Source organism: Xylocopa sonorina, chromosome 11 (assembly GCF_050948175.1).
Source record: "Xylocopa sonorina isolate GNS202 chromosome 11, iyXylSono1_principal, whole genome shotgun sequence".
NCBI lineage: Eukaryota > Metazoa > Arthropoda > Insecta > Hymenoptera > Apidae > Xylocopa > Xylocopa sonorina.
The window spans coordinates 11,221,901-11,249,852 of record NC_135203.1 but is presented as its reverse complement, the minus strand read 5'-3'; the positions used below and the strand labels follow the sequence as shown (position 1 = coordinate 11,249,852).

General features: G+C 34.0%; 7 protein-coding genes and 1 long non-coding RNA gene across 12 annotated transcripts in view; 6 read left to right on the top strand and 2 right to left on the bottom strand.

The window, feature by feature from the left end:
- Positions 1-27,952, bottom strand: part of LOC143429015 (uncharacterized) — a 134,734-nt gene that overhangs the window by 29,593 nt on the left and 77,189 nt on the right. The gene's annotated exons all lie outside the window — the stretch shown is intronic.
- LOC143429426 (uncharacterized) lies at positions 86-2,253 on the top strand. Of its 2 annotated transcripts, none has more exons than XM_076905096.1 (4): positions 86-226; positions 307-385; positions 454-576; positions 906-2,253. In XM_076905096.1, the coding sequence occupies exons 1-4, from the start codon at positions 155-157 to the stop codon at positions 1,130-1,132; spliced, it is 501 nt and encodes a 166-aa protein (XP_076761211.1). In that variant the 5' UTR covers positions 86-154; the 3' UTR covers positions 1,133-2,253. The 2 variants fall into 2 exon arrangements, with proteins under 2 accessions (XP_076761211.1, XP_076761210.1); XM_076905095.1 differs by having other exon boundaries at positions 89-244.
- Positions 2,333-6,098, bottom strand: LOC143429425 (DNA fragmentation factor subunit alpha). Of its 2 annotated transcripts, none has more exons than XM_076905094.1 (4): positions 5,913-6,098; positions 3,391-3,572; positions 2,989-3,304; positions 2,333-2,916 (listed from the first exon to the last, which is right to left on the bottom strand). In XM_076905094.1, exons 2-4 carry the CDS (start codon positions 3,566-3,568, stop codon positions 2,796-2,798), a joined length of 615 nt encoding a protein of 204 aa, XP_076761209.1. In that variant the 5' UTR covers positions 3,569-3,572; positions 5,913-6,098; the 3' UTR covers positions 2,333-2,795. The 2 variants fall into 2 exon arrangements, with proteins under 2 accessions (XP_076761209.1, XP_076761208.1); XM_076905093.1 differs by lacking the exon at positions 5,913-6,098 and adding an exon at positions 4,108-4,247.
- LOC143429427 (uncharacterized) lies at positions 3,903-4,874 on the top strand. 2 transcript variants are annotated; one of them, XR_013102534.1, is made up of 2 exons: positions 3,903-4,182; positions 4,749-4,874. It is a non-coding gene; the product is annotated as an uncharacterized LOC143429427 (long non-coding RNA). The 2 variants fall into 2 exon arrangements; XR_013102533.1 differs by having other exon boundaries at positions 3,903-4,261; positions 4,749-4,859.
- On the top strand, positions 4,817-6,621 carry LOC143429424 (D-beta-hydroxybutyrate dehydrogenase, mitochondrial). The gene is made up of 6 exons (XM_076905092.1): positions 4,817-5,163; positions 5,269-5,352; positions 5,428-5,602; positions 5,693-5,814; positions 5,903-6,007; positions 6,094-6,621. Exons 1-6 carry the CDS (start codon positions 4,948-4,950, stop codon positions 6,490-6,492), a joined length of 1,101 nt encoding a protein of 366 aa, XP_076761207.1. The 5' UTR covers positions 4,817-4,947; the 3' UTR covers positions 6,493-6,621.
- On the top strand, positions 7,211-11,047 carry Lnk (SH2B adapter-like protein Lnk). Of its 2 annotated transcripts, none has more exons than XM_076903881.1 (5): positions 7,211-7,734; positions 7,871-8,751; positions 8,835-9,034; positions 9,126-9,377; positions 10,261-11,047. In XM_076903881.1, exons 1-5 carry the CDS (start codon positions 7,388-7,390, stop codon positions 10,396-10,398), a joined length of 1,818 nt encoding a protein of 605 aa, XP_076759996.1. In that variant the 5' UTR covers positions 7,211-7,387; the 3' UTR covers positions 10,399-11,047. The 2 variants fall into 2 exon arrangements, with proteins under 2 accessions (XP_076759996.1, XP_076759997.1); XM_076903882.1 differs by having other exon boundaries at positions 9,126-9,461; positions 10,261-10,402.
- Oseg6 (intraflagellar transport protein Oseg6) lies at positions 13,703-19,777 on the top strand. The gene is made up of 19 exons (XM_076904635.1): positions 13,703-13,953; positions 14,102-14,481; positions 14,561-14,771; positions 14,864-14,976; positions 15,046-15,463; positions 15,549-15,782; positions 15,871-15,996; positions 16,091-16,388; positions 16,461-16,659; positions 16,736-16,833; positions 16,921-17,203; positions 17,277-17,505; positions 17,573-17,825; positions 17,893-18,353; positions 18,467-18,563; positions 18,642-18,848; positions 18,933-19,219; positions 19,298-19,374; positions 19,434-19,777. Exons 1-19 carry the CDS (start codon positions 13,942-13,944, stop codon positions 19,558-19,560), a joined length of 4,110 nt encoding a protein of 1,369 aa, XP_076760750.1. The 5' UTR covers positions 13,703-13,941; the 3' UTR covers positions 19,561-19,777.
- Positions 20,925-22,878, top strand: Msbp (membrane steroid binding protein). The gene is made up of 3 exons (XM_076904636.1): positions 20,925-21,464; positions 21,917-22,063; positions 22,290-22,878. Exons 1-3 carry the CDS (start codon positions 21,131-21,133, stop codon positions 22,403-22,405), a joined length of 597 nt encoding a protein of 198 aa, XP_076760751.1. The 5' UTR covers positions 20,925-21,130; the 3' UTR covers positions 22,406-22,878.

The following is a 27,952-nucleotide window of genomic DNA, read 5'->3' as shown; positions in this document are numbered from 1 at the left end:
TTATGTAAAGTTTCTTATTTGCTGTACGTGTAACCTTTCTTATCCTCGGTTGATTATTTTCAAATTAATTGTTTACTCATTAACAAGTGTTTAATATAGGTAACAAAAATTAAAGAACCCCTGTTAAAAAAGAATTTATATCTATTTGTACATTATGGATTTAAAAGCTGTGGTTGTAACAGGCGAAGCACCAGAATCGGATGATGATACTGCGAGCATTGTCACAGTATGTAATTTTTATGCTGTATGTATCAATTTTATTTGATGTTATAAGGAAGTGAATAAGTAAACAATAATTTGTTTCAGGGTATGGGATTTCCGTCTGTAAGAGCTTCAAATTATTATGGTACGATTATCTCTGGCGAAGCTCCGGAATCTGATGATGGTAAGATATTGCAATGATGCAATACCAAATGTAATATAATAATATTAATCTAACTTGATTTTCATTAGATGGAACGAGTTTGAGTAGTGTTAGCGGAGCTATTGATGCTATGACCTGCATGCCGGAAATGAAAATACCAAAATCAAAGAAATGTTCTATAAAATACAATAGTTTACTCCATAAAAAATTGCGTGAGTTTAAATGATATAAGTTATAAAAACATTAAAGCGGTCACATTTTCGTCAACATCACTTTATTAATACTGTTGTAGTACAATATGCATTGCTATTGCTAAAGTATTATTCTAATCATTTTGACGCAGAAAAATGTGTGTGTAACTTAATCATCGGAATAATGTAAATTTCTATCAGATTCGAGCTTACTTTATTTTAGCTAAGACTTTAATTATTTAGAGCGTTTAATATTCAGAATATTTTATACATACAAATAATATGTAGTATCTAATTTAGTCAGGAAAAGATTGTTAATATTCAATTTGACATGTTTCGTAATAAAATAGATGAATGTAACGAAACATTGGACAAGGATCTAATACAAATGGTCGAGGTGACTGTTGGCACTGCCACCCAAGAATTAACAGCGGTTAATAGACAATTGTTAAGAAGCGAACTTGTTCTTCAAGAAGCTGCTTCTCAATTACGTAGCGTGTGTAATCGAACGAGGGATGCTTCAAACGCTTTACACCAGCTTATAGATGGGAAGTTTTTATCCTCTATTAAAACTTAATTTGTGTGTAAATATATTTTGTCATGTAACATTATTGTTTCGAAATACGTGTAATGAACGTAACAATATAATGATGATAATAATAATAATAATAATAATAATAATGACAACACCATCACACACAGTGCTATGTGTTAAATATCAATATTAAAAATCAGTATTCTTTAAGGGACATGATTGATAGGATATTATTGAGCATCAGTTTTCTTTAATTGGCAGTTCTATTAAATATATCAACTGTTTCCTAATACCTCTTAAAATTTAAGTAAAACATTACTTTGTTTAATACCTCACAAACAAAGACCGTTAGAAATTACAGAACAAATTTATAATTACTGACACATTTGGATGCTATTAATTATTAATATTTCTATGCTGATCGTTGCACTTTAAATATCCAAATGACAGTAAATGTAAACATTATTTTGTAGTATACAGATGTTACAGTATATATCAAAGAATGTCACGATGTTCCGTTTTAAAGTGTTTCTGTAAAGAATAAACATAAGCGTTAAACTGGCTTCTTCTATCGCACAACGTTACACGGATAGTAAAAATTATATTAATGTCATAATAAATATTATAAAGTGAAACTTCGTTTTATACTAAACGTAAACACAATGACAGATTTTGTTTAAATATAACATCGCGTATGCATAATCTTTTCAGAAACACCTGTACATTTTCTTTCTTTTTCTGCAGTTTTTCTTATCAAATGCATAACTTTGGTATCAAAGAGCTGATATTGGTTTTTCCTATTACCACGCTAAATTTAGTGTACAATGAAGTGGTGATTATAATGGGGATGCATTCTTTCTCTATAAATTCAGTCTTAAACATTTCATCGATCTTCGTTTAACTGAAGCTTGGTATAATATATCTACATACAAAAGTTCATAAACCAAATATATCGCCCTTCTGCTAATACTGATATGACAACATCGTGACGGAATGTGTTCTTTGACATGATATTTTTATATAGCTTCTGTTTATGTAGTACATTCAGATTATTTAATGGCTAAGTTGCATGTATTCAACTATGCGTGTGTATTTAAGACCTCGTTTTGCAATTAAAGCAATTCCTTATGTAGTATTCTACAAAGTAAACAACACTGGAAAAATACATTTATCACTTGCGTATAAAATTAAAAAGATTAATAAAAAATAGAGAACAAAAAAAAAAAGAGGATAAAAAGAAAGAGAAGAAAAATACGTCGCTAGTAACGAAACGTATAACATCTATGCATTATCGTATTATTAACGTATTTCGTAGATAAGCATCAACTTTCAATACATTTCTTTTTTTGCTAATGAATTTAAATGTTCACATATTTAGTAAATACTCGCAAATATATCGGAAATGCGATTTAACCATCTGTCGAAAATAGGAACTCCCCAGTTCCTACATGTGTTTCCACATCACTGCATCCTTCAAAATGTTGAATAGAAGAATCTCAATATTTCCATCGACAATGCAAACATTCAGTTTTCATGAATAATACGATGGTAGAGCATAGCGCTGAAAAACTTGTGCACTATAAACGTGATGGGCTCAATTCCAAAACAGAATTAAAGTTTGTTGTAGTTGGCGACCTTTGTAAAATATGCGACGTCGCACTCGATACATGTTAGCCAATGTGAGGGCGCCCACCCCCCACATGGCCTACGCTCGCTCTATCTCTCCGCCACTCGCACACATCTGAAGAACATCCAAGGATCCTTGCGCTTGTCGTTTCTCAGCTAAAAATCTCCCTGAAGCTTCTTTCAGTTGCTCTAGGAAGATTCTATAACAATTTCCAAATTGAGTAGTGCTTACGTATCTTGCAATATTTATAATTAATTTCAATTATACTCACATATTCCCAGACACTATATCGGCTACACTATCGGGATCCATATCACTGAGCAATTCTAAGTTATGTCCATCGAGCAACGATATATGCGACGGATCTCCGTGCAATGATGATACTAATGCTTCTATTGGCGGTCGACGCCTTCTAACTTCATCCCTTCTTTGTCCACTCTCTATATTATCCACGTCGTCGACAACAATATAACGAGAAGCAGCTTTACTGCTTCCTGCTGCCACCCACTTCTGATCGCCGTAGAGTACCATTAAACTAGTGTTCCTTTCCAATGTTGCGAAATATTCTTCATCGTCTACTTCTGTTCCTGTTAAGAAAAATACCAATAACGGAATGTACAAACTGTCAACTAATCGAAAGATTACTAATTAACAGAGAAGGGAGTCACCCTACCATCTTGCTCTAAAACAATTGTGAGCTCCGCGTCCAAAGGTAAGGACAAGCGATTCCTTGCGATGCTGGTTAGTTCTTTCAATGAAGAAGCAGTGATTCCCTTTCGTTTTTCTCTCGCGTGGTCGACTATTTTATACGGATTTCCCAATCCTTGTGAAATTCCCGCAGTGTCTGACATATTGCTTTAAATTACAAATAAAAGAAAAAACGATCTGAAAACTGCTCGCAAAGAAGCTTCGTTTAGTTTTGTACTGTTCTGGTTCGATGAAACGTCGATCAAACGTACGAAATGTATGTTATCAAAAGTTGACTTTGTTGAAAAAAATTGACCGCTACTAAGGCCCGATTATCGTTGCACATTGGTTTGTCAATGCTACCGATATTATATATTCTGAAATCGAACCGTAATACGATATTCGTATTCGTATTGACACAGTTGGTGGGTGTGTGCCGCGGCAATTATTATTGTTTAATTTTTTTTATTATTAGAAATACGCTCGCGGAATAATTATTAAAACACTAGGTAGACGCCGATGATTCGGATATAAAGTTGTTGTACGGTTAGAAGGTAAGTAAGAAAGGGCAGTGTTTTGGATTGCATTGGATTGTTGATTTTACTGGAGCTTTTACTATGTTTGATTGTTAACTATTCACGTACACGGATAAAAAAAAGCTTGAAAGGCGTAAGATAAATTACGTCCGAGTGACTGAACTGACCGTATGTCAACTCAACACTGGGTCAATGGTGCAACTACCCCTCCTATTTATATTCTCCGTAGACTACTGCGTATGGTATGTCCAAGAAACACCCACCATGGTATTCCCTCCCAACATGGCACCCACACAGAAATCAATAACCTACCCCACTCTGGTATTCATTTTTTTTTTATTACCGCCAAATGAATTTTGTTTACATTTTAGTACGGTAATAATTCGATAAATTACCACAAAAATTTAATATAGTTCAGTTTTACAATATTTCTATTCACCGTTTAGATTGAAAATATTCTTTCTTCTATATCCTCTCATTTATTTCTAGAATATAATATCTACATTGGACAGGGAATTGTTCCTGATATGTATATGGAAGTGAATAAAGAATGATCAACAAGAGTAATTTCCTCTGGTGAAAATATAACATTTAATGAAAGAAATACACATTGTAACGTACACTACATTATAATCAAGGAGATATCAATTTTTAAATATGTACATTTGCACACAGCACGTGAAATTTTTCTGCTATGAAAATGTATCTAGAGGAATGTAAGATTTAATTATATAAAATTAATTTTATCAGAAGAAAAAAGATAGTAATCCATAGAATAACAGAGCATAATTATGTATACGCATTTTAGATGGAATATGTAATTTTACTAGGATCTGTGAACTTAGGACACAGCACTGCAGTTATATTTAGATCAATGAGACTAGATACCGTTTTAAGTTTAAAGTTAGCTCAGAGTTAGCCCAGTTAGGGCTCTTAGCTGAGCCACAAGTTCCATTTGAATGGAATCGATTAAATTTCTTTAAAATACAATTGAAGTTGAAATAGAAATGCCTTTACCAAGTGGAAGTAAAGAACCAGATGATAGTCAAACGTGGGAATTAGCAGAAAGATGTCTTCTTCCAATTGCATTTTCGCATGCAATTGCAGTCATTTTAGCAACTATATTAAATACATTTAGTATATCGCAAACATCTAGTTTTGTGCTGTTCCTGTTATTGCTGGTTATATCTATAGGATCGACGCTATTTTACCACAACTTAAAGGTGAGACATAGAAAACAAGTTCCACATCGGACACAAATTATTCTTTAAACGTTATTCATTTATATAGTTTTATGATATTAATACATAGAATTATAAATGGCATAGGTGACCGCTGCGGGGAAAGCGGTTCTAATTACGGGTTGTGATTCAAGAGTTGGATATACTTTGTGCAAACAATTAGATGAATTGGTAAGGCACTTTTCATCCTAATATTGCTGTAATTACTATTGCCATCGATATTAATCAATTGCTATTTCATTTTAGGGATTTACAGTATTTGCTGGTTTCAATGTAAAAGTTGAAAATGACGAGACGATGCAAAAGTTGAAACAAGAAGCTTCCGGTAGATTGCACGTGTTACAATTGGATGTTACTAGCGAACGTGATATTCATTCGACGTTTCTCTACGTAAATGAAAATTTACCGGATGGTGCACCAGGTTTAAAATTATATATTTATCACGAACACTTATGGTTAATAATTTGTACATCATAGTACGTATTTACTTCTGGTAAACATTCTATGCTAGGTCTATGGGGATTGGTACACGCCGCTGCTTGGGTAACTTTAGGTGAATGCGAATGGGTACCCCCTTCCGTATTAAAACGTAGTATAGACATTAACTTTATTGGTCTCGCTAGATTAACTCAGGTAATAGTATAAACGGTTGTGTATTATAACAGTTAAATTTGCATCGATCATCGAGCGAGCCTATTAATAAAATAACGTTTATTAACAGGTTTTTTTACCTTTAATTAGAAGATCGAAAGGTCGTGTTGTACTAGTCAGCAGTCTTTTAGCTCGTATACCAAGTCCTGTTCGAGGCATTTATTGCGCGGTTAAGGTAGATCATTCCAAAAGTAACAATATTTTGCATCCATTTTATACAATTTAGTATTTGTACTTATAGTTATTGTATACGTATATTAGGCCGCTGTCGAAGCTTGGGGAGCCTGTCTTAGGCTAGAAATGAGAAGATGGGGGGTGGACGTAGTTATTGTCGAAACCGGTGAATATATATCTGGAAACGCATGGTTAAAAGACAATAATTCATTGTTGGAACAAGCTAGAGAGATGTGGACTCAACTGGATCCTCGAACTCGTAAAGAATACGGGCAAGAATTATTTCAAAAGGAAATGCTTGCGCTGGAGAAATATACGCAAGGAGCAGAAGCGGATTTAACACCGGTAACAAGAGCTTTGACGGACGGTGTAATAAAAACTTTTCCAATGAGAAAGTACACGCCGGTGTCTCGTAAGGAAAGGATACAAGCATTGTGTAGCGACTACCTTCCGAAGCCAGTTTACGATATATTATACACAAATTGAAGAGAGTTTAACAATTTCAATGATCGAAAGTAAAAAATTAAATGTTATTCAAAATTTAATAAACACTGCCTACTGATCCATTGTTTATGATACAATATTGTTAATAAATAAAGTTATTTACTATTTAAATCGAACGTACTTATAGGAGTAGTATAGCACCTTCCGAAGAAAATTACGACCAAATAATCATTTTACAACAGCCATAACTGATAAAAGTGAACGTCCGTGAACATTTTGTTCGCGATAACAACTTTTCGCACGCGTTACATCAAGCAGAAGATAGATCGCGCTAGTGGCATCGACGGTTCCATATTTCATAATGTCGGTAAAAATATTTTCGCGAAACAAAGATATTGTTACGCAAAATTTCCGAAAATCAAACATGAGAATTTTAAAATACCGGCCATATAAATAGAGAGGCGGAGAATGGGACCGTGTAGATCGTTTGTGATCTTGTGAAATAGTCGTTGCTCGTTCCTCGTCGATTGCTCGCGAGGGAAAAGAAAAGAGCTATAAGGAAGGAAGGAAGGAAGGAAGGAAAGAAGGAAGGAAGGAAGGAAGGAAGGAAGGAAGGTCAATTACTTTGACGGAATCGTTGTACCTGTGTACATTTTTACTTGAAAGCAAGTAGATTTTATTGCCCATTGATTGTACCGGTAATTAGGTAGAGAAAATACATGTTACCGGCAGCTTTTTATATTTTTTCGTTTCGTTTGCTGTCTGTTAGCTATAGAATACGCATACAACCGATTCTGATATACGTTTTTGTGCGAGTACACGCGTGTGTACTTTCTATAGGTATACAGTGTTTTAGGATTGTGTGTTAAGAGTTTTACGGTGGTTGTGCAGTGGCAGGGGCAGGTCTTTAGCCCCCTTCGCGAGGCACACGCCGGTAATGAGTGTTTATACCTTAACCGCGGCGACACCAACAACAAGTACAATAATATCAACAACACCGACAACGACGACGACACCGATAATAGTGACGACGACGGCTACGTCGACAACAACAACGGCGCCGGCGGTTGCCGTGTCGCCTGAGGCTGCACCTGGTTGGATAGAATTCTGCGAGAGACACGCCCGCGCTTCGGCTTCCGATTTCGCCAAGGCATTCTGTACCTACGTCAGTTTAAATTTACCTGAAAACGCCAGATCGAATTTCTCTTACCGTGACTTTTTAAAAAAGTTCGTCGAAAGCTTCTGTGAACATTTCGAGAGTGAATATCTGCGTCGTACGATTAGGTATACCATAATGTCAACTTTTCGCCGCTATTACGTAGAAAAGAGATAAATAAATAACGAACAGGAGGAGCGAAATCAGACGGTATGAGAACAGTCGGTCCAATCATTATTAATTTTCTTTATTATCATTCCACAGGTCACCGTCTCTGTACGACACCAGGCATGCGGCAACTAACGAAAGAGATATCAATATTATAAGCCAAAACAATAATGCTCCCATTCGTATTTCCTCTCACGAAGAGTTCAGCGATTACTCTGAACACGATGGGGACACGATATCCCCGAAACCTGCACACAAACCGTTTTTTCGTCGCTTATCCTTCAAAGGGCTCAAGAAGGGTAAAAGTTTTTTCCACAAGCAACAAAGCGACGAAGTGGAATTGTCTCACAGCGAACATCGTCGGGACAAGCACTCGAAAGCTAAATTATCAAAAATTGTGGTCGAATGTAGAAAGGAAGGTGTCGTTAATTCTTTGATGGGGGAGAATATCGATGGAACTCAAAAATGGGAAAAATCCAGGCTCGCCTTGATAAAAGCAATCGGCGGATACATGTTGGAATTTTATTCCCCTCCTAAAGCGGTGAAACCACGCAGTGGAGTATTCTGTTCCGCTATAACCGAGGCTAGAGAAACGACTGCACTGGAAATGCCAGATCATGAGAATACTTTTGTATTAAAAACCCAAACCATGGAATTTGTAATAGAAGCTCACGATTCAAACGATATGAGATCCTGGTTAGCTACTGTTAAATATTGTATGCGCACGGTACAACAAAATTCTGTTAATCCTAGTTCCGGAGCAGACGCCACCGGAGATTCCATAGGACACGGTTCATTAGCCATTGGTAACGAAGGAGATAGATTAAGAACTAATTCCGCGAGTAAGAGCTCTCGGTCTGCATCCCATGAACACGGAGATGAAACAACAGGCAATCCGCCAGAAATACCACCAAGACTTCGTACAAGAAGTAACAGTAATTTGGAATTATGTTCGTCGCAACAAGATATTGAACAAAGTAAGACGGATTTAAAAGCAGTAAATGGCTTTTAATATAATATATTGTCTACGCGTTAGAAGTAAATTCCATTTTCGTTATAGTGAATGCAAATGACGGCGAGTTGGATTTATCTAATAGCCTTCGAGAATATCCATGGTTTCATGGAACTCTTCCTAGATCAGATGCAGCTCAACTTGTCTTACATAGTGCTGCCAATGGTCACGGTGTGTTTCTCGTGCGGCAGAGTGAAACGAGAAAAGGGGAATTTGTATTAACTTTCAATTTCCAAGGTAGAGCAAAGGTAACATTATTCTCAATCGACTTGTTATGTTAAATTCATTTGAAAGCTTTTCAAAAGAATTTGTTTTTTCCCTTTTGAACATTTATTGCAGCACTTACGTATGACGTTAAACGACCAAGGACATTGTCGTGTTCAGCATCTCTGTTTCCCTGCTATATATGACATGCTCGAACATTTTCGTCAAAACGCTATACCTCTCGAATCTGGTGGAACAGCGGATGTAACTCTCACAGAATTTGTTGTGGCAAATCATGCAATGAGGACAGGACATCATAGCACAGGCGGAGTAAATCAGCAACAATTACAAGAAAGAAGACCTCCAGCAGCTCCAGAGCCAAGAGAAGTAAGAGTCAGCAGTGGAAGTCTAACTCCTGTTGAGTGAACGCGAGTGGCCGACACCCACAGTCTGAAGTCTAATCTACAGACAGTGAGTAAATAAATAAAGTGATGCACCCATTTTTCGTGCGACTATATACCTATTAAATTGAGATTCGTACCGTTACAATGATTTTTATCTATTTCTTACTAGTTCATATAGGTCCATATTCGGATTACTTTGTAAGTATTTAATTATCACTAAACATTTTCTTTAATATGAACTGAACTATTTAATTATCACTAAATACTTTTTTTAATGTAATCTAAACTTTTTAAGTAAATTGGTACCAGTTCGATATGCCAATAATTTTATTATTTTATATCAAACCGATGCACTTCAAGCTAATGATATTGTTATATGATTTTATATATATTTATTTGTATTACATTTTCAATTTTAAGTCAAACGAATCTGTTCACAAATGTTTAATCCGAATGTGGAGATTTAATAGAATGGAATAAAATATTGTACACGTAATTGGTATTCTAAAAAAAGAGAAAAAAATCAATCAAAATTGAGAGTCAAAACAAATTTTAACGTCGAAGAATTTTATCAATATAAGAGACAATGGTGCTCAATAAGTATGACCGTGGGGCAAGGAGCTCGCTTTTATGTATAAAATATTCTTAAAATTTCTGGTTCTTTCTCTCTTTCTCTCTTTCTCTCGTTCTCGCTCTCGCTCTCGCTCTTTTTCTCTTTCTAGCTCTCTTCAAAAAATGGAAGGATGAATAACTCGTTTGTTATTATTCGATAGTTTCTTTCAAGCCCAGAAAATTTAAGATGATATATTTAACTGTCTGAATGAATTTAATAGAGAGAATAAATATCTATGTGTTATAATATGCAGGTGCGCACATACGGAGGTTCTATAAGAACACGTACAGAATCACTGGAAAGACTGGAACAGCAAAATAACATTACAGAACAGCAAAGTTCATCATCATCTAGCGGTAGAGCAATTCAAAATACATACAGTTTTCTTTGACGATGGATTCATAATACTCTACCATCTGGTTATAACCCAGTTAGTCCTCTAGATTAAATAATTTCCCCATCAACATACTCGGAAAAGCTGGACAACTTAAAAGATAACCATTAAGTTACGCTTATTATTGCTGTCATAAAAATCGCTGTCTCGAAACGTATTATTTCACACGCGCGATCAATGAATGTATTTTCTCAAATAACTGCTTCCAATTTTTCTAATCTTGTAACAGTTTCACCGACTATATTTATTAATGTATCTTTTTTTTTCATCTAACTTTCAAACAATAACTTTTGAAGTATAATTATTTTAATAATGTTCTTAAGATGCCATATATAGATTACTTCAGAATGTGTACGAGAATTGCGACAAAATTGTGCGAGCTTACTCCATTTCGCACGTCTAGATGTATTAAGTGAAATGATTGCATAAAGATCAGAGTAATTTCAGATATTACAAAACTAAGAGATAAAAAAGGCCTTTTCGTGTATCTTATTTCATCGAAATGTTTTGGGGAAATTTTTAAAGCTATAGAAAAGTAATTCGTTATATCAGTTAATTTACTTAAGTGTATGTACTTATATAAGGATGTATGTAAAAAAAAGGAAAAAAAAAATGTAAATGTAAGTATATGAAAGTTAGTCCCTTTTTTGTATGTAAAATTATTACAGACAATCTCTTTACTATAATTATCCTCTCTCCTACAATATATTACGTGAAATACATAGCTAAGTTGTACTAAGATACTTATAGTAAATTAACAGAATTTCATTCGACGAATTCAAAATCTAGTCTAAACGATATAGGGAAATAATTAAAGTGTAATAATTAATTTCATCATACAATGTAAGTTTAAGTGAAACTAAATTGCGTTATCTTATGTTATAAACGAGATGTAGGACGAACGTATCATTCGATGCATTTTTGTGTACTGAAAAAACAAAGAAAAGTAGAAAGAGAACTTTGCAAGTATTAATAAATTTAATGAATCTCTTTTAATCAATCAACACCCAAAAATTAATTTAATTATAGGTTTAGAATAGTGCTATTTTATTCACATTTTAATATATTTTCCTTTCATATTAATCTATATTTCTCAGATTGTGTTGTAATAAATGTTAATTTTTAATTAAAAATTTTATCATCCGTGGCGCCATCTCTGTGAAAAGTGCTCAAACTGGTTGCACAGCGTTATCGACAGCGAAGTGAACTACCGACCGGTCGGTGGCGCCATCTCTTGACAGAATACTGGAACTAATTCCCGAGTAGTTTCAGCACTTTCAACAGAGATGGCGCCACGGATTCTAGTACGGTCGGTAACATCTGTCTCACTCTTTTCTATAACGTTCCTATATATCCTTCTTTCTCTTGTCTCTAAAGCGGGAGATATAATTTATCTGATCCTTTATGTTCAACGAAAATTAAGGAAATTCTTTATTTAATCAACAGTACGCTAAAATTCTGTAAATAAATCAAACGAAACTTGTCGATTGTCCTCAGGATTTTTGATTGTACTTCTTCTTAATAACAACTTCTGCAAGGAAAACCAAGATTGCGCAAGAATGGATTACCAGCATGTGCAATAATTGCAAGAAGAAATCGGCATGCTTGAGGCAATGGGTACAAGCTTCCCAACCAATAAATATCATTATTGTAAATTTATATAAAGTGTTAATGCTAAATGTATTATACATAAATAATTTACAACAATTAGCTTGTAAGAACATTTCTATGGTCTGTACGTTGTTCCCGAGTTACAATAAACGTTTCATCATTGTTAAATAATTGTTTAAACATTATTAACCTGCACCAACAATCCTACAGTGACCAATCCTAATCCTTAAACGAGAAAAAACTCGTAAAAACAGGCCTGGTCATAATTAAATTGAAATTTCTGAAATTTGAATTTCCCGCGCTTTTGTCGGATACCTCTTCGCACATCATATTCTCCTGATACAAAGTACGATTTTCAGTTTTCGTTCAAAAAATTGCGAATGTATCAGGAGAACATGACGTCACAGGAGGTATCGGTAATTCCAGGAATTCTCGATGACGTCATTTCCAAGAAGTGGCACTTTGGGATACCTCCTATGACGTCATGTTCTCCTGATACATTGTCGATTTTTCGAATAAAATCTTGAAAATCCGACTTTGTATCAGGAGAACATAACATGTGAGGAGGTATCCGAATAGTGCCACTTCTTGGAAATGACGTCATCAGGAATTCCTGGAATTTCGGCGATTCTTGGAAGTGACGTCATTATCCAGGAACGGTCAAGTTTCAGTGATTTTTCTATCGAAAATTCGAAAATCGGACTTTGTACCAAGAGAACATGAGAGGCAAGGAAGTATTTTACTATTTCGTAGAAAATGACGTCAGTTCCAGGAATTGGTGTGATGGTAGTTATTTCAGTTAGTCATTTTAGGATAGGTGGATAAGTCATCAAAAAATTAAACGCATAATTAACAGTAATGAATATTTATTGGAACCTTCTTACAACTTACAGGCTGATCGATATGAACTGTTCTTATAATTAATTTACAATACTACTTATAATTAGTGTTCATTCTGTAATTTTGTATATTTCAATAGGGGAATGTATTATCCAATAGTTTCATTGTAATTTATTATAAATTATATCCTTCGTAATCTATCTGATTCTTTCTTGTAGTATTATTCTCACTCTTACCTGTAAAGCGCAAAATATACAAGAAATTACATAAAACTAATAAAATGTACAATGAAATACAATGACAGTAAAATATACAATAAATCATAAAATAAAACTAAAGAAATATATAACAAATTACAGTAAACTATTCGGGAATTAGTTCCAGTATTCTGTCAAGAGATGACGCCACCGGCCGGTCGGTAATTCACTTCGCTGTCGATAACGCTGTGCGACCAGTTTGAGCACTTTTCACAGAGATGGCGCCACGGATTCTTGAGTAGGGTCGGTAACATCTGTCTCACTCTTTTCTATAACGTTCTTTATTATCTTTCTCTCTCTTACCCCTACAGCGGGAGATATAATTTATCTGACTCTTTATATTCAATGAAAATTAAGGAATTTCTTTATTTAATCAACAGTTCTCTAAAATTCTGTAACTACAATCAATAAAATGAATGACACTGGTGTATTTCTGAAAAAAAACAAAAATCTCAATTTTCTCTGTCATTTTTGCAAATCGGACCTTTACTTTAATGATCCTCATTTATTTATACTTATCTGTTACTTCGATCAGTTGAACGTTTCTTATTAGAAGGAAAGAGAAAAGAGCAAACAGGAATTATACGTGCACGATACAACGCGCTATCTATCACTATCCATGGCAACAATCGTGCACACACAATTTAAAATTGATCGAGGCCTAATCCAAACATAAACAACATGGCGAAAGGAGGAAATATAACGTTGCATGTGAAATATATCGTATAATAAACTAATGTTTTAAGTATGCGTCATCGCAGCATCCGAAAATGTAATTAGGCGTGTAGCCTTATTCTTAATTGTACAACAAAATAACATTCTATCTTAAAAAATGTCGGAAAAGGTAGGTTATATATTTACATATTGTCTAAAAAAAGAAAGTATAACTCGTTTGAATGCTAGATGATACATGTATTTGAAAAGAACCACATCAGGAAGAATAATGATTACTTTTCTGTACGTATACCTATCTGTTAAATGTTTCTACGCAGATGCTTTATCAGTTGTATCAACCTCATGGTTCTGGTACTGTGTATATCGCGTGGCGGCCTGGCAATAGTACTCATTTAGCAACCACCGGTTACGATTCCTCAGTCGCTGTTTTCGATAGACAAGGTGACTTACAAGAACGTATACAAATCGCTGGTCTGTGCAATGGTTTTGGATGGGATTCTGATGGAGATCTGTTGGCCATTATATCACAGAATTCCTCCACTATCACATTATGGGATGCAACAACTGGAAAGAAATCACAAATTGATGCTGGCGTAAGAGATGGACTAACGTGTATGATATGGGCAAAAAGGTCTTGTTTGTTAGCGATAGGAACGCAAAAAGGAAATTTGGTACTTTATGATCATATAAATGCCAAGTATGATATAGATTTTTAATACGGAATACGTTTATCTCTCGTTTTATATGCATAATGATCATCCCAAATTAACTCGTAGGCGAATACCAATTTTGGGTAAGCATAAAAGGAGAATAACCTGTGGCGCTTGGTCTTACGAGGGCCTCCTTGCTTTGGTTAGTGAAGACAAGATTTTAACTATCAGTACAAGCGATGGAGACACGAGACGCGAGATACCTCTTCAGGGCGACGCATCTGAAGTTCAGTTTAATGAAATGAAAACGGATCACAGAGTTGGGGGTGAAAATACAGTATGATTTCTTTTATAAAACAGTAATACATTGCAGTACCCAATAATTACGGTTTATTTCTTGAAAGTACTAATGTTCTTACTGTTTGTTAGGTATCTCTTATCATTAGTAAGACAACTTTGTTTCTGTACAATATTTTGGATCCAGAAAATCCTATTGAATTAGCTTTCCAGAAACGTTACGGATCTATCGTTACCTATAAATGGTAAGGTCGTACATTTAAGGAACAACTTGAGTACAATGACCTTTGTCTTTGCTTCGCGTTACATTTCAGGTATGGGGATGGATATATCTTAGTTGGATTTGAAACTGGACACATCACTGCGATATCTACACATATTAAAGAAGTTGGTCAGGAATTACTTCAAATTAAGAATCATAAAGATTCCTTAAGTGATTTGGCAATAAGTCAAATAGCTGGTAAAATTGCCACATGCGGCGATAATACTATAAAGATACATAGTCTGCATAATTTAGAGGAAACTGAAAAATTGATTACCGTAAGCGGTGAAACCGGTATTAGCACGATACAATGGTCGCTGGACGGTACAATGATAGCAGCTGTGAGTTACACTGGCAACGTTTTGGTTTATCTAATACAAATTCCAAAATTATCCAGCGTCTGTGGAAATAGGATCGCATTGCTGACAAGCTTAACGGAAGTAACAGTTCATCTTTATACATTAGATAAGGTATATGTACTAGATGTAGATGTGTAGCACTAAATCTTAGCTGTGTAAATAAAGTTATGTATAAAAAAATTGTAATTATTTTCAGGATAAAGCAGAGCCAATAATAATTAACACCATAATAGAACCATCGGTATTAGCAATAGGACCACTACATGCAGCGGTCGGGTTAAATAACAGAGCGCTTTTCTGGGACGTATCTACAAATCAGTATAACACTACGGTGCACTTTGAAAGGGATTATCTAGCAACGATAGATAGTATACGGTTGAACGAAACTTATGTATCTGTTTTATTTGATGGGAAATTGCAGTTGCATTCGGTACCAAGTATATTAAAACAAATATAAATTTATATATCACGACCAACTCGTTGTATATTGAGCACTCGTTAACGTATTTTATTTCTAGATTAAAATGGATCAAACATTGACAAAGGAGGAAAAAGATACAAAAATGTTTCCAGACTTATGCGCTGCTGATATTAAGATAACGTGCCATGCTCTTAGCAGCGACTTTTTAATCTACGGTAGTGATGTACGTTATTTTCAATGTACAAATGCAGAAAACTATCAGTAACCATATAAGTTGAATGAGTTAATGCACTAACATACTTTTATATCACTTTTAGATGGGACATATAATCTACTTTTGTTTGGAGGTTTTCAATCAGTCTACCGAATATATACATAATAATGGTATAAAGGAGATCTATTTAGATGCAAACGGGACGCAATTATGTTTTATAGATTCTAAGTGTGACGCTTACATGTATAATCCTGTGCAAGAAACTGTTTTGCAAGTCCCCGATTGTCCGGACTGCATCCAGGGTATATTATGGGATCAAAATATCTTGGAGCGTAATATATTCGCCATTTACAATAAAAATATCATCGTTACGTACATATTTGTAAAATATTTTATTGAAGGTGAGCTCATGAAATTTGATAATAGTGCGATATAAAATAAATCAAAATGTATGAAATATATTTTGAGAACAGGTACAAAAATCGTAAAAGTTAGTACAACAAAACTGCCATCAGAAACGTTACCGTTATTGATGTATTCCGGTGAATTAACATTAAGTTCGATAAATAACAGATTAATGCAGATAACGTTAGTTTCGCACGAGGATATAGGAAATCTTGTGGAACCCTCGAAAATGAAAGAAATATTAGAAAATCAAATACTTTGCAGAAGGTGAATGTTTTATTTCTGCATTTTCTACGATTCTACGTATCTTTATATATTTCTATCGTAGTCCTTGCATTTTCAGATTTCAACAAGCGTGGATAACATGTGAAAAAATTAACGAGGAAGAGTCTTGGTTAAAGCTAGGAGAAAGTTCCATTGCAAATTTAAATATTGACTTTGGTATATTTTAACATCACTGTATTCCAGTAAAAAGTATGTGAAATATATAAAAATTTGATTTTTCTAAAGAATTACTTCCTACCGTAGCAATTCGAATTTACCGCTACTTAGAAGATGCTTCGATGGTTTGGGCATTGCAAAAGATAGAAAACATAGATGAATTGCCATTATTATGTGGACACGCGTGCATATTACTTGGCAATTACAATCAGGCTGAACAATTTTTCTTACAATCATCAGAACCGGTAGAAGCCCTGTATTTAAGAAGAGATTTAATGCAATGGGAGCAAGCATTAAACTTGGCCCAAAAATTAAAGGCTGATGAAATTCCTTTTATTGCTAGAGAATATGCTCAGCAATTAGAATTTACGTAAGAGCACAATTGTCGCATGTGTACGTATATTATTTGTAGTACATATTAAAATATGGAACTTTTTTTACAGAGGTAATTATCCAAAAGCCTTAACGAACTATGAACGCGGATTGGTAGATTCAAATAGTACATCCAACACAACTATGCATACTCCACATCATCGGAATCTCTGTCTTGCTGGAATCGCGAGAATGTCTATCAGATGTGGTGATAGTAGAAGAGGTGTAAGCATTGCTATGGATAACGATAGTTCGAGACTGCTACGAAAAGAATGTGCAGAAATATTAGAATCGATGAAGGTGTGTACCATAGCCGAATCTGTAGCTTGAAGGAAGAAAAGATTTATCAACTTAGTCACTATTACAGCAATTTAATGAAGCTGCATTACTATACGAAAAAGCTGAATATTTTGACAAGGCAGCCTCTGCGTATATAAAACTAAAAAATTGGCAGAAAGTGGGACAACTTTTGCCACAAATTTCATCTGCAAAAATTAATATACAGTATGCTAAAGCCAAAGAAGCGGAAGGCAAATACGAAGACGCGGCAAAGGCATATGAGACTGCAAAAGATTATGAGAACATAATTAGAATTAATCTCGAATATTTGAACAACCCTGGTAATATATATAACTATTATTATCAAATATACTCTGTACGATATTTAATTTGGTTTTACCATTACAGCACGAAGTGTTGAAGTGGTACAACAAACTAAAAGTATAGAAGGAGCAAAAATGGTCGCAAAATATTTCCAGAGAATGAACGATTATAATTCCGCTATTAAATTTTTAATTTTATCCAATTGTCACGAGGAAGCCTTTCAATTAGCTAATCAACACGGGAAAATGGAACTGTATGGAGAAATTTTAATAAACACTATCGACGATAGCAACGTACGAAGGGAAGATTTTCGAAGCCTCGCGATGCACTTTGAATCACAGAAAAATAATCTTCTGGCAGGAAAATATTACTTTCACGCTAAGGAATATCAGAAAGCGTTACGACATTTATTAAAAGCTGCGCAATTAGTAACAGATGAAAATGAAGTTCTCACATTAGCTATTGATACAGTTGCCTCATCAAGAGATGACAAATTAGCGAACCAGCTAATTGATTTTTTATTGGGTGGAGATGGACTGCCAAAGGTAACAATACATTTCTTTCTTTTTTTTCTTATGTACATGGATGTTCTGCTATATTGTACCTTTTTATCACAGTTATTTGTAATCCGATAAAATAGCTATTTATTTTTTTATAGGATCCTAAATATTTATTCCGTCTGTACATGGCTAGAAAGCAGTACAAAGAAGCCGCGAAAACGGCGATTATCATTGCAAATGAAGAACAAGTTAATGGTATCTTTTATAAGACTCGTATTGTATAACTTTAAAGAGGTTAATATTTAGTAATTATAATATGTAGCAATTTTACAGGGAACTACAGAAATGCTCACGATGTTCTGTTTGGCATGTATCAAGAACTAAAAAGGAACAAGATCAATATACCTTTAGAGATGCAAAACAACTTAAGGCTGTTACATTCTTATATTCTTGTCAGACTTCACGTAAAGAGAAATGATCATTTACGGGGTGCCCGTATGTTAATAAGAGTAGCTAATAATATATCAAAATTTCCATCACGTTAGTAAACGATATTAAAATATTTCATGCCAACATAATAAATGTTACAAAATATCTGAGTACACCAATGTACATTCCTTCTAGATATCGTTCCTATTTTGACTTCGACTGTAATAGAATGTCAAAGAGCCGGATTGAAGTATGCTGCATTTAACTTTGCCGCAATGTTAATGCGTCCGGAATATAGAACTGAAATTGATGCCAAGTATAGCAAAAAGATTGAGGCTATCGTAAGAAAACCACCAAAAGCAAAAGACAATGAAACTGAAGATGAACTCTTAACTCCGTGCCCATTTTGCAAGAGTAAACTTCCAGAGACAGAGATTACTTGCGACAAGTGTAAAAATACAATACCATTTTGTATAGCTACGGTTGGTCTTGTTCTGCTTATATCTATATTTATTCCTAAACTCGATACCATTGCCTTCTAATTTTATAATCATTTTTAGGGCCGGCATATCATTGAAGATGATTTTACAGCATGTCCACAATGCGACTTTCCTTGTATAAGAAGTGAATTCTTAAGGTACGTAGGTTATCTTATTTTAAAAATAACGCGCGTACAATTATTCTCTTGTGCATCAGGATCATTGAATCAGAGGGAACGTGTCCAATGTGTTCCGAAAGGATAGATGTCAACACAGTTTCATCTACTCTCGATATCCGTCCTTATCTTGATTTTCAGGAAGGAAAATCGCCGCTGAGAGCTTAAGCATTCTTTTAGTTACAATTTAATAAACATTATCTTTGCAAAACGGTGCCGTCCAATATGAGTACAACGCAGTAAAGTACAAGTAGCTTACTATACAATTTCACATAGAGTATTTATAAAACCAGTTGTAAACACAAATCAAACATGTAGTGCTCATACGTGAAAGTCTCAATAATAATGTAGATATTGCCGTCAATAAACTAGTCTCAACAATCGATTCGATTCTTGAAATATAACGATTAATATTCACTTAATTGGTCGACCAGTTGCGCCATTTCTTCGAGGACTGGTTGCACGTCGTTATCGACAGCGAGCTAAGGAACTTTGAACGGCAGCATCATCTTGTGTAAAAGCGCTCAAAGTAGTTGCATATCATTATCGACAGCGAAGTATCGGAGAGAAACAAATTTTCCGCGATCGGTATTTCGAATCGTGGTAAAAGGAATTCCTATTAGACGACAGATCTATACCATTTCTCGTCCGTGATGTAACGTAGACAAAGCGCGACATCTAACGTGATGTAAGAATTAAAAAACAATTTATCAAGATTATCGCGCACAAATACTGAGAGACGTGTACGAAGAGAAGAATGACAACATAGCATGACTTTGAAAAATTGAAATCGGTAATGACTGGCTAAATCTTATATGATATAGAATTTCCAATATATTAACATTTGTTATATGCGAAAGCAAAAGTTTAACGTAATCCAAAATCATTTTCCAATCATTAATGACTCAATTCAATAGCTACATCGTATTATATAATTGATAACTATATATACGCCTGCACTAAGTTTATATATATTAATCTTTGATTAAAGATTTAGTTTCCTCTGGAGTGCTATCAAATTTCTTCAAAAACTAGAAACATTTTTATACGAAATGTACATCCCAGGTTATTTGTATATCAAAGAAGAAATAGTTTAGTATTATATAGCTCTATGAAATGAGTAGGGCCATGTAACAAATAAAATTTGTGCATAACTTAATACAAGGTATCTAATAATAATAAGTGCTCTACACGTGTGTCGAATATATGCATTTCAAATTTACGAGCAGCTACTTACGATAAAATATACATATTATTTAATATTAATGTAACAATGCTTATATAAATGAGTTGATATTTATGAATTACTTCAAACGTTTCGTATATTAAATGAATTTTAACAAAATATAAATCGCAATTGTTTGAAAATGATTGTTTTTAAAGCTTGATACTGGCGTTGTCTCGACTGTTATTGCGTCGTACAATTAAAAAAGAAATTATACGTTCCCGAGCGCGTATAGTTTATAGTAGTGGGGTAGTGCATGTCAAAGCACATAATCATATCAGTACCTATACCGTAAGTCTAGTGTAGCCAGCACCGGTATATCAGTAGCACGCAATCGAGGTTGTACATACGCGATCCATTTAAGCGGTACATTTGAAAGGTACTGGCTCATATCTCCCGAGGATTCGCTTAAAATCCCATACGGAACGTTTAACACGTATGTAACGCGACGTTGATCGATAGTAAGCAAGAAATATCGTCTTATTCTTCATCGCCGAGGAGCTGGTGGTCAAAATGGCGGAGAAGAATGACTCGCCGGGTTCCACCTCGGCACCTCTAGAGGAAGAGAGCCAACAGTTACTTTCAAGTTTTATAAACGAAATCGTGAAAAGCCCGATAAATCTCGTTTTAGTAGGCGTGATCGCTCTGCTGGTCTATAAACTTGTTAAAAGCAAGACGAAAAAGGAGGAGCCCGTGAAAGAGGTAAAGAAACTGCCAAAGTTGCGACGTGATTTTACGCTCGAAGAATTGAAAAAGTACAATGGTAAGCAACCCGATGGCCGAATACTAATTGCTATAAACGGTAGCGTTTACGACTGTACCCGTGGTGCCCGCTTCTATGGCCCTGGTAAGTGTTCAACCAATTCTAATTGCTATTTCTTTCACGTGATTGAGGAATTTCTGCGTCGTAGATTTTTATTCGATTGCAATTATTATTCGATTGTAGTTGCAAATATTTCATTGCTTTGCTCAAATTCTTCGTATCTTTAATTAGCTTGTAATAAATTCGCTATCGTTCGTTGGTTATCGCCAACCTCGGCTTATACAAAAATATATTTGCAAACATCACGAGATTGTGATAATTAAGAAAGTTATGATATAACAGTATATTGATGACTAATATTTCGTTGTCTGCCGAAGTTTACCACTTACTTACGAAACATATAATGATTAACTTAAAAGAAAAAGATTATTATTAAAACGCTTAATATATAGAAAACATAATTATTGTTAATTTTTTTACAATTGTATTATTCTAAGCTTCTAAATGCATTTGCTCCTTTATTTATTTTGCCTTAGGCGCCCCATACGAAGTGTTTGGTGGTAAAGACGTTAGCAGAGCGTTAGCTACGTTTTCATTAGAAGCAACCCAGGAATACGATGATCTAAGCGATTTGAAGACAGAAGAGATGGAATCTATGAAGGAATGGGAGGAACAGTTTAAAGGTAATTATTAAAATATATTTGTCAAACACAAAAAAGTAAGAAATAATTAAATGAAATCAAAATAAAGACAGAGAGTTATTAAAATCTTAAGAAAAACTTCGATCAAATGACAAGATAAAATTTTAATTTTTGAAGTTGGAGATCAAACTTCAATATTTCACTTTCTATTAGCCTATTAATGCTTAAACGCACTACAACAATATTCATATCTATCTCCTAATTTTAGAAAAGTATGATTATGTGGGAAAATTATTGAAACCTGGTGAAGTAGCTACAAATTATTCAGACGAGGAAGATGAGGGTAGTCAGCAAGAGAATGAAACAAAGTCCAAAAATGATTGACTGCTTGATTGTTTGTCAAATGCCAAACAGTTTCAAAAGGATTTTGCGCGCACATCATTAAAGGAACTCTTAAAATCGTGGTTCATAAATGTATTTATGGACATTCATTTCAATATTTTATTACATCACGATGATATTAAAATGAAAACTAAAGCGGTATCTTTTAATCGAGTCATTAAAAGTATGTAAATGTTCAAAACTGGTGTTACGTATAAAGACTTTTCTTTTAGTTTCCATAATTTTTCAATTAATAAGGATGCTCCAATAATATAATGTTTTTATATATGTATAGAAGATTTCGTACGGATTCTTAAAAGCTGGCACTAGACATAAGGAAGAAAATCTTTCAAGCTCTATTCCATAATTAAATACCTTTGTTCATACTACCGTTCACGTTTTGCCACATAGCATTTGGTATATACGATACATGTATTTGATTTCTGTAAACTTTAATAAAATGGTGTTATATTTGACATACATTTGAAGTTTGATATTAAGTTAACATAGTACTTTGCATATTTATATTATAAGAAGAGTTATTTCTTAACAAACAACCATTATGCTTTTCGAACACAAAATAATACCATTTTGAACAGAAAAAACAAATGCAGTTACTTCGCTAGATCAGTGTAGAAAATATCGCACTTGATAATTAATAATTGAAGGCATTAAATAAACATGTAAATGGAGCATCAAAGTCCCAATTTTAAGACATGTCCATACACAAAGTTACATTGAAATTCCACTTTGGAAGTTTGTAAAAGCGATATACATTTACTAGTCTTTTTTACATAAATAAGAAAAGTAAATACATTCTGCGGAAGCCACTGTAAATTTTGAATGCATCCAAAAATTGTTATTTTTTTAAGACGCGGGGACTTCTTAAATGTTGCTAATGTTTACAGCATTATTTTTAATGTAACAAATTATTATGAAACCGTTAATTAATTATTTATAAAATGTTTTTAAATTAAGAGAAAAGATCAATTTTACATTCATACAGATACATAGAAATATACACTGTACAATTTTAAAATGTATGCATTTTCTTAACTATTTGTGCAATTAATCTTGTTTTAGTTAATGGTATTAGTACCGTTTTGTAATGAAAACAAATATTTATGGTAAATTATAAACTTGGATTTTCTAAAATGTCTTTTTGGACGGCATTGTTAAAGAAAGTAACATTTATTAACTGTACAATAAAAGCGTTATTAATACGAAAAAGTTATGTATAACTTAATGAAGTCAGTTTCGTGTTTTGCTTGTGCGAAGGAAAATAATATTACTGTTTCTTCATCGACCTACGAATTGTAGAAAAGGAAAAAAAAAATATTTTACTGTAAATTGCATGGATATTTATGTATAATTTTCTAACAATTCGCGTGTGAATGATACTGTATTGCATATGCTGTGTTTAGGTAACAGCATTTTCAATTTAGATAAAACAATTCCGTATCATTCCCACAGAATAAAAATATTTGTAAACTTTTTGTATTTATTTCGCATTTATATTGGTTCAAGTTTGTGAAAACGTTATTGAAAGAATTGCATTTCTTTTCTGTACATATTTTACAAATAATATCTACTCAATCTCTTTCACCGATGTAATCATGTAATAAGAGATTGAGTTGTCTACGGATATTTACATTGTTAATTTTATTGATAATTCCACTGTCTAAATAGTAAAATCAGCGCATACTTTTATATATTTATCATTTTAATTCATACAAAAATATTTTGCTCTGATTCAGATTTGAATGCAGTACTTGACCAAATTAAGTCCATACAACTTTATATACCTTACTCTTTTATACGTTATATATGTGATTTATTAATTGATAATGATATATTTTATTCCTATTATTGCCTCAATATAATCTATTAAAAACGTTACTCCATGTCTACGTTTATTATTATATCTCTTTTGTTAAATGAAACATTTAAAGAATTGATATGATTGTACATTATTCAAAATCACTTGGAATTTTATATAAGATTATTTATAAAGGATGTTATGTATTGTTAACAAAATGTACTTTATGTTATTATCGAATGGCGAGTGGACAGTTTGTAAGGTGCAGGTTTGTATGTCTTATTATTATGTATGATATTAAGAGTTAATATTATCATTCTTGATCATATTAAAAAAAAAAAAAATACTGTTCCATTCAAGCAAGTCTTTCCACTCGTTTGCATTTAATCTACCTTGTCCCTTTCAAGTGGTGTCACTCTTAGTTAGAAAAAGAAAGGAAAACGAAAATAGTGATGGGAGCAAGTACAGCGAGTCGCGTGCCGTTTACACCATCCACGAATCGAATTGTTTTTCTCAAAGAGAGAACGTTCTGCGCAACGCAATGTCCCCACCTTGTATGCATGCATTCTAACCAGTCGATCGAGAAATACCTGACAATTTTCTAACATCTCTTTAACATTTTTCATTTTTTATATGCACCAAGTAATATAATTTTCTATTCTTTCAGCTCGTATATTTCAATTTTCGTTAGAACAAATATTTGCAGGTGCACAGAGTGCACCTTAATTGGTGTAAACATTTTCATTTTTTAGTAAGGTCATTTGTACATGCAATTTACTATCTTAATTTATTCTATATGGATATCCATGTCGCAAGTAACTTTAGAATATACTTAAATATACAATTTTCAAACAGGATCTACAGACAAATATGACTATCATACAACCTGATAGATTTGGAGAAACTATAGGTTCCATTGGTTTTACAAATATTGGCAATGATCAAGAAAATGGCATGGCTCAGCAAGCTGAACCACCTACACCAAGTCCTGTCCAATCTTAGTCTGGTATACCAACTGGAGGTCAATCTGATCAAGAGACATAGAACCAAATATCTGCTGCCTATGTTCCAAGTAGTAAATATCTAAACGTCTAAACAAAATTATTCTAGCGAACAAGTTTAGTTAAGTAATGTTTACATATATCAAATTAGGTGCTACAAGATCAGCAGCTGATCTAGGAAAATACAAGTCTGTCTTAAAACAACTGGTCCTCTTGAACCGTGTGTACAAATGTCAATAGTGCGAAACTTGAGCGAACAGTGGCAATTAACATTGTTCATTGCCAAATTACAAAGGAATAGCTATATTGCATATAGAAGAACTTGTATGACCACTTGCCAATGGGGTAGAGATTGTACGATAGCACATAATGGTAGTTCTCTTTTTTTTTTTTTTTTGTAACATCAAAATAATTTGAACATAATCAACTTCACTTTTGTAATTGCATCATGTTATTGCAGATATATTTTTATGATTTCTATTAATTTTTACAACAATACTATGTCATTATAGTATATAATGTATGCAAACAACCTTATAAAAAATTAATATTTCAATCTTTTCTATTGTTCCTCTCCCTTTATTAATATTCTGATAATATTAATATTCTGATAAATTTGCAGGAAAACATAAATTATGAATAATAATAATAGTCGTCCGGATTTTAAGAAATAATTTTATTCCTTTAATCTGTTCTAATTAATTTGTAACGAGGGTGTGCAATCGATAGATTGACATTCGGTAATCAGAATTTTTCTGCCGTGCTACATAAATCAATATCTCATAACAAAGTATATTTCTTTTCTCATTTTCATGTCCGATCACAGTTGCCTTTTGGTATGCATTTTATTTACATGCTTGAATATACGACAAATCGGACTTGTAATTATTACAAATAATGTGGGATGGTATCGTATCTCATCGACGGTAAGATTAGAAAAAACTGCGCCCGTTATCGTGGTAGACAATGACGGTAATATCAGTGACTCGAAGCTTGCGTGAAAATAGTTCGTTAGTTTGTAATAATCAAAATACTGTAATAATATCCATTAATCTGTAGTCCCGCTATCGAATAGACTTTTTTAGTAGTTTAATGTATTAGCCAATATTAGAGATCGGTCAATGCACCTTTCATAGACATATTTTTATTTCCATTCCGTCATAGAGATATACGATCGGTACGCAGTTACAGAAAACATCGCGTATAATAATCTGACGATTTCCAATTATACGTTATTTGATTGCAAGGCATAAACTAAGGTAAACGATAAAAAGCTAATTATTCGATAAATTGAATCGAAATGGTTGTTTGTAAAGAAAAAATCTGGTAGACTCAGCGTCCTTTAAAACTACAGCTTTGTCTAGTGAACAGTTACGTAACGCTTGGATAAAGATTATCAACAGATATCCGTGATTTCCTTCGATGTATCGTAACTTGTGTTTATATTTCCCGTATGTTCTTTTCAAGAACGATCCGTAACAATTACATTGAATACGAGACCACGTGATAACTTCAAAAGAATAATAGCAAAGCGAAAATGTTTCGATTAGAATAGAAACAATGAAGATACGGTTGATAGGAACGGAACGAGCCTTAACCGAATTAAAAACCGAATAATAAATGCTCGATATTGCAAAGATCCCTGTAAGAAAATATTCATCGCATATGTAGTACGTATTATTCAATGAGAGAGAAAGATTGCCGAAGAAATTCTGAGATCGTGTAAGTAATAAGAGAATAACGCAGGGCAAGCGACTAGCAACACTCCACAAAGAGCCGCTGTCACTGAGATGGGTGGCTAGGTGGCTGCTGCCACGCCGTCATCCAGTTCCCGTCCCATTTCCGATACTCCTTCTCTTCTCGCGTTCACCTCTTTCTTTACACGATTCTCTATATCTGACACTATCGTGCGGGCGCGCGCGAGCGCACGAGAAACGCACGATCGAAAGAGTGAGAAACATTGAACGAGAAAGAAAGGAGAAGGAAAAGGGTGATGGAAGCAAGTTCACGCACAATATATGCGTGCAACGAGTCGCGTGCCGTTCGCACCTATCCACGAGTCAGATTCTCTTTCTCGAAAGAGGGAACGTTCTGCGCAACGCAATCTCCCCACCTTCTCTACATTCTTCTTTTTAACCTGTCGATCGAGAAATCCCTGGCCATCTTGTAACATCTCTTTGACATTCTCGATTTTGTAAATGCGCTGGTTAACAGGATTTTCAATCATTTCAGTCGGTTCACGTTCGTCCGTTTACATCGGTCCGCGTATCAACTTTCGACGGGGAAAAGATGCATCTGTAGGTGTACTAGATTGTATGTAACCATGCAAATATTTTAATTTTGCAGTAAGAGAAGAGAAAGTGACCATTGATGTACATTCGTGAATGTAATTTACTGCTATACGCGTGATTTAATAACTTTAATGTCTTCACTTTGTATTAAAATGTCACTCCTTGAATGTAGTTTCGTAAAAGGACAAAATACGGTATACGATAGAAAAATGTATGTAATATTTATGCACTTGTTAGTTATGTGATCCGAGATTGAATGTACGGCACACAATACTCTGTATAGGATAGAAATGATGAAGATCGCATTTCAAGTATCTATGCATACTCGTAGAATTGAAAATAGCGTCAACTAGAACAAAATTTGACTGCGACGAATACATTATACCTGTGCGATTAACAAACGTTTACAAAACGTTTCGCTCGTGATACGCTATGACGA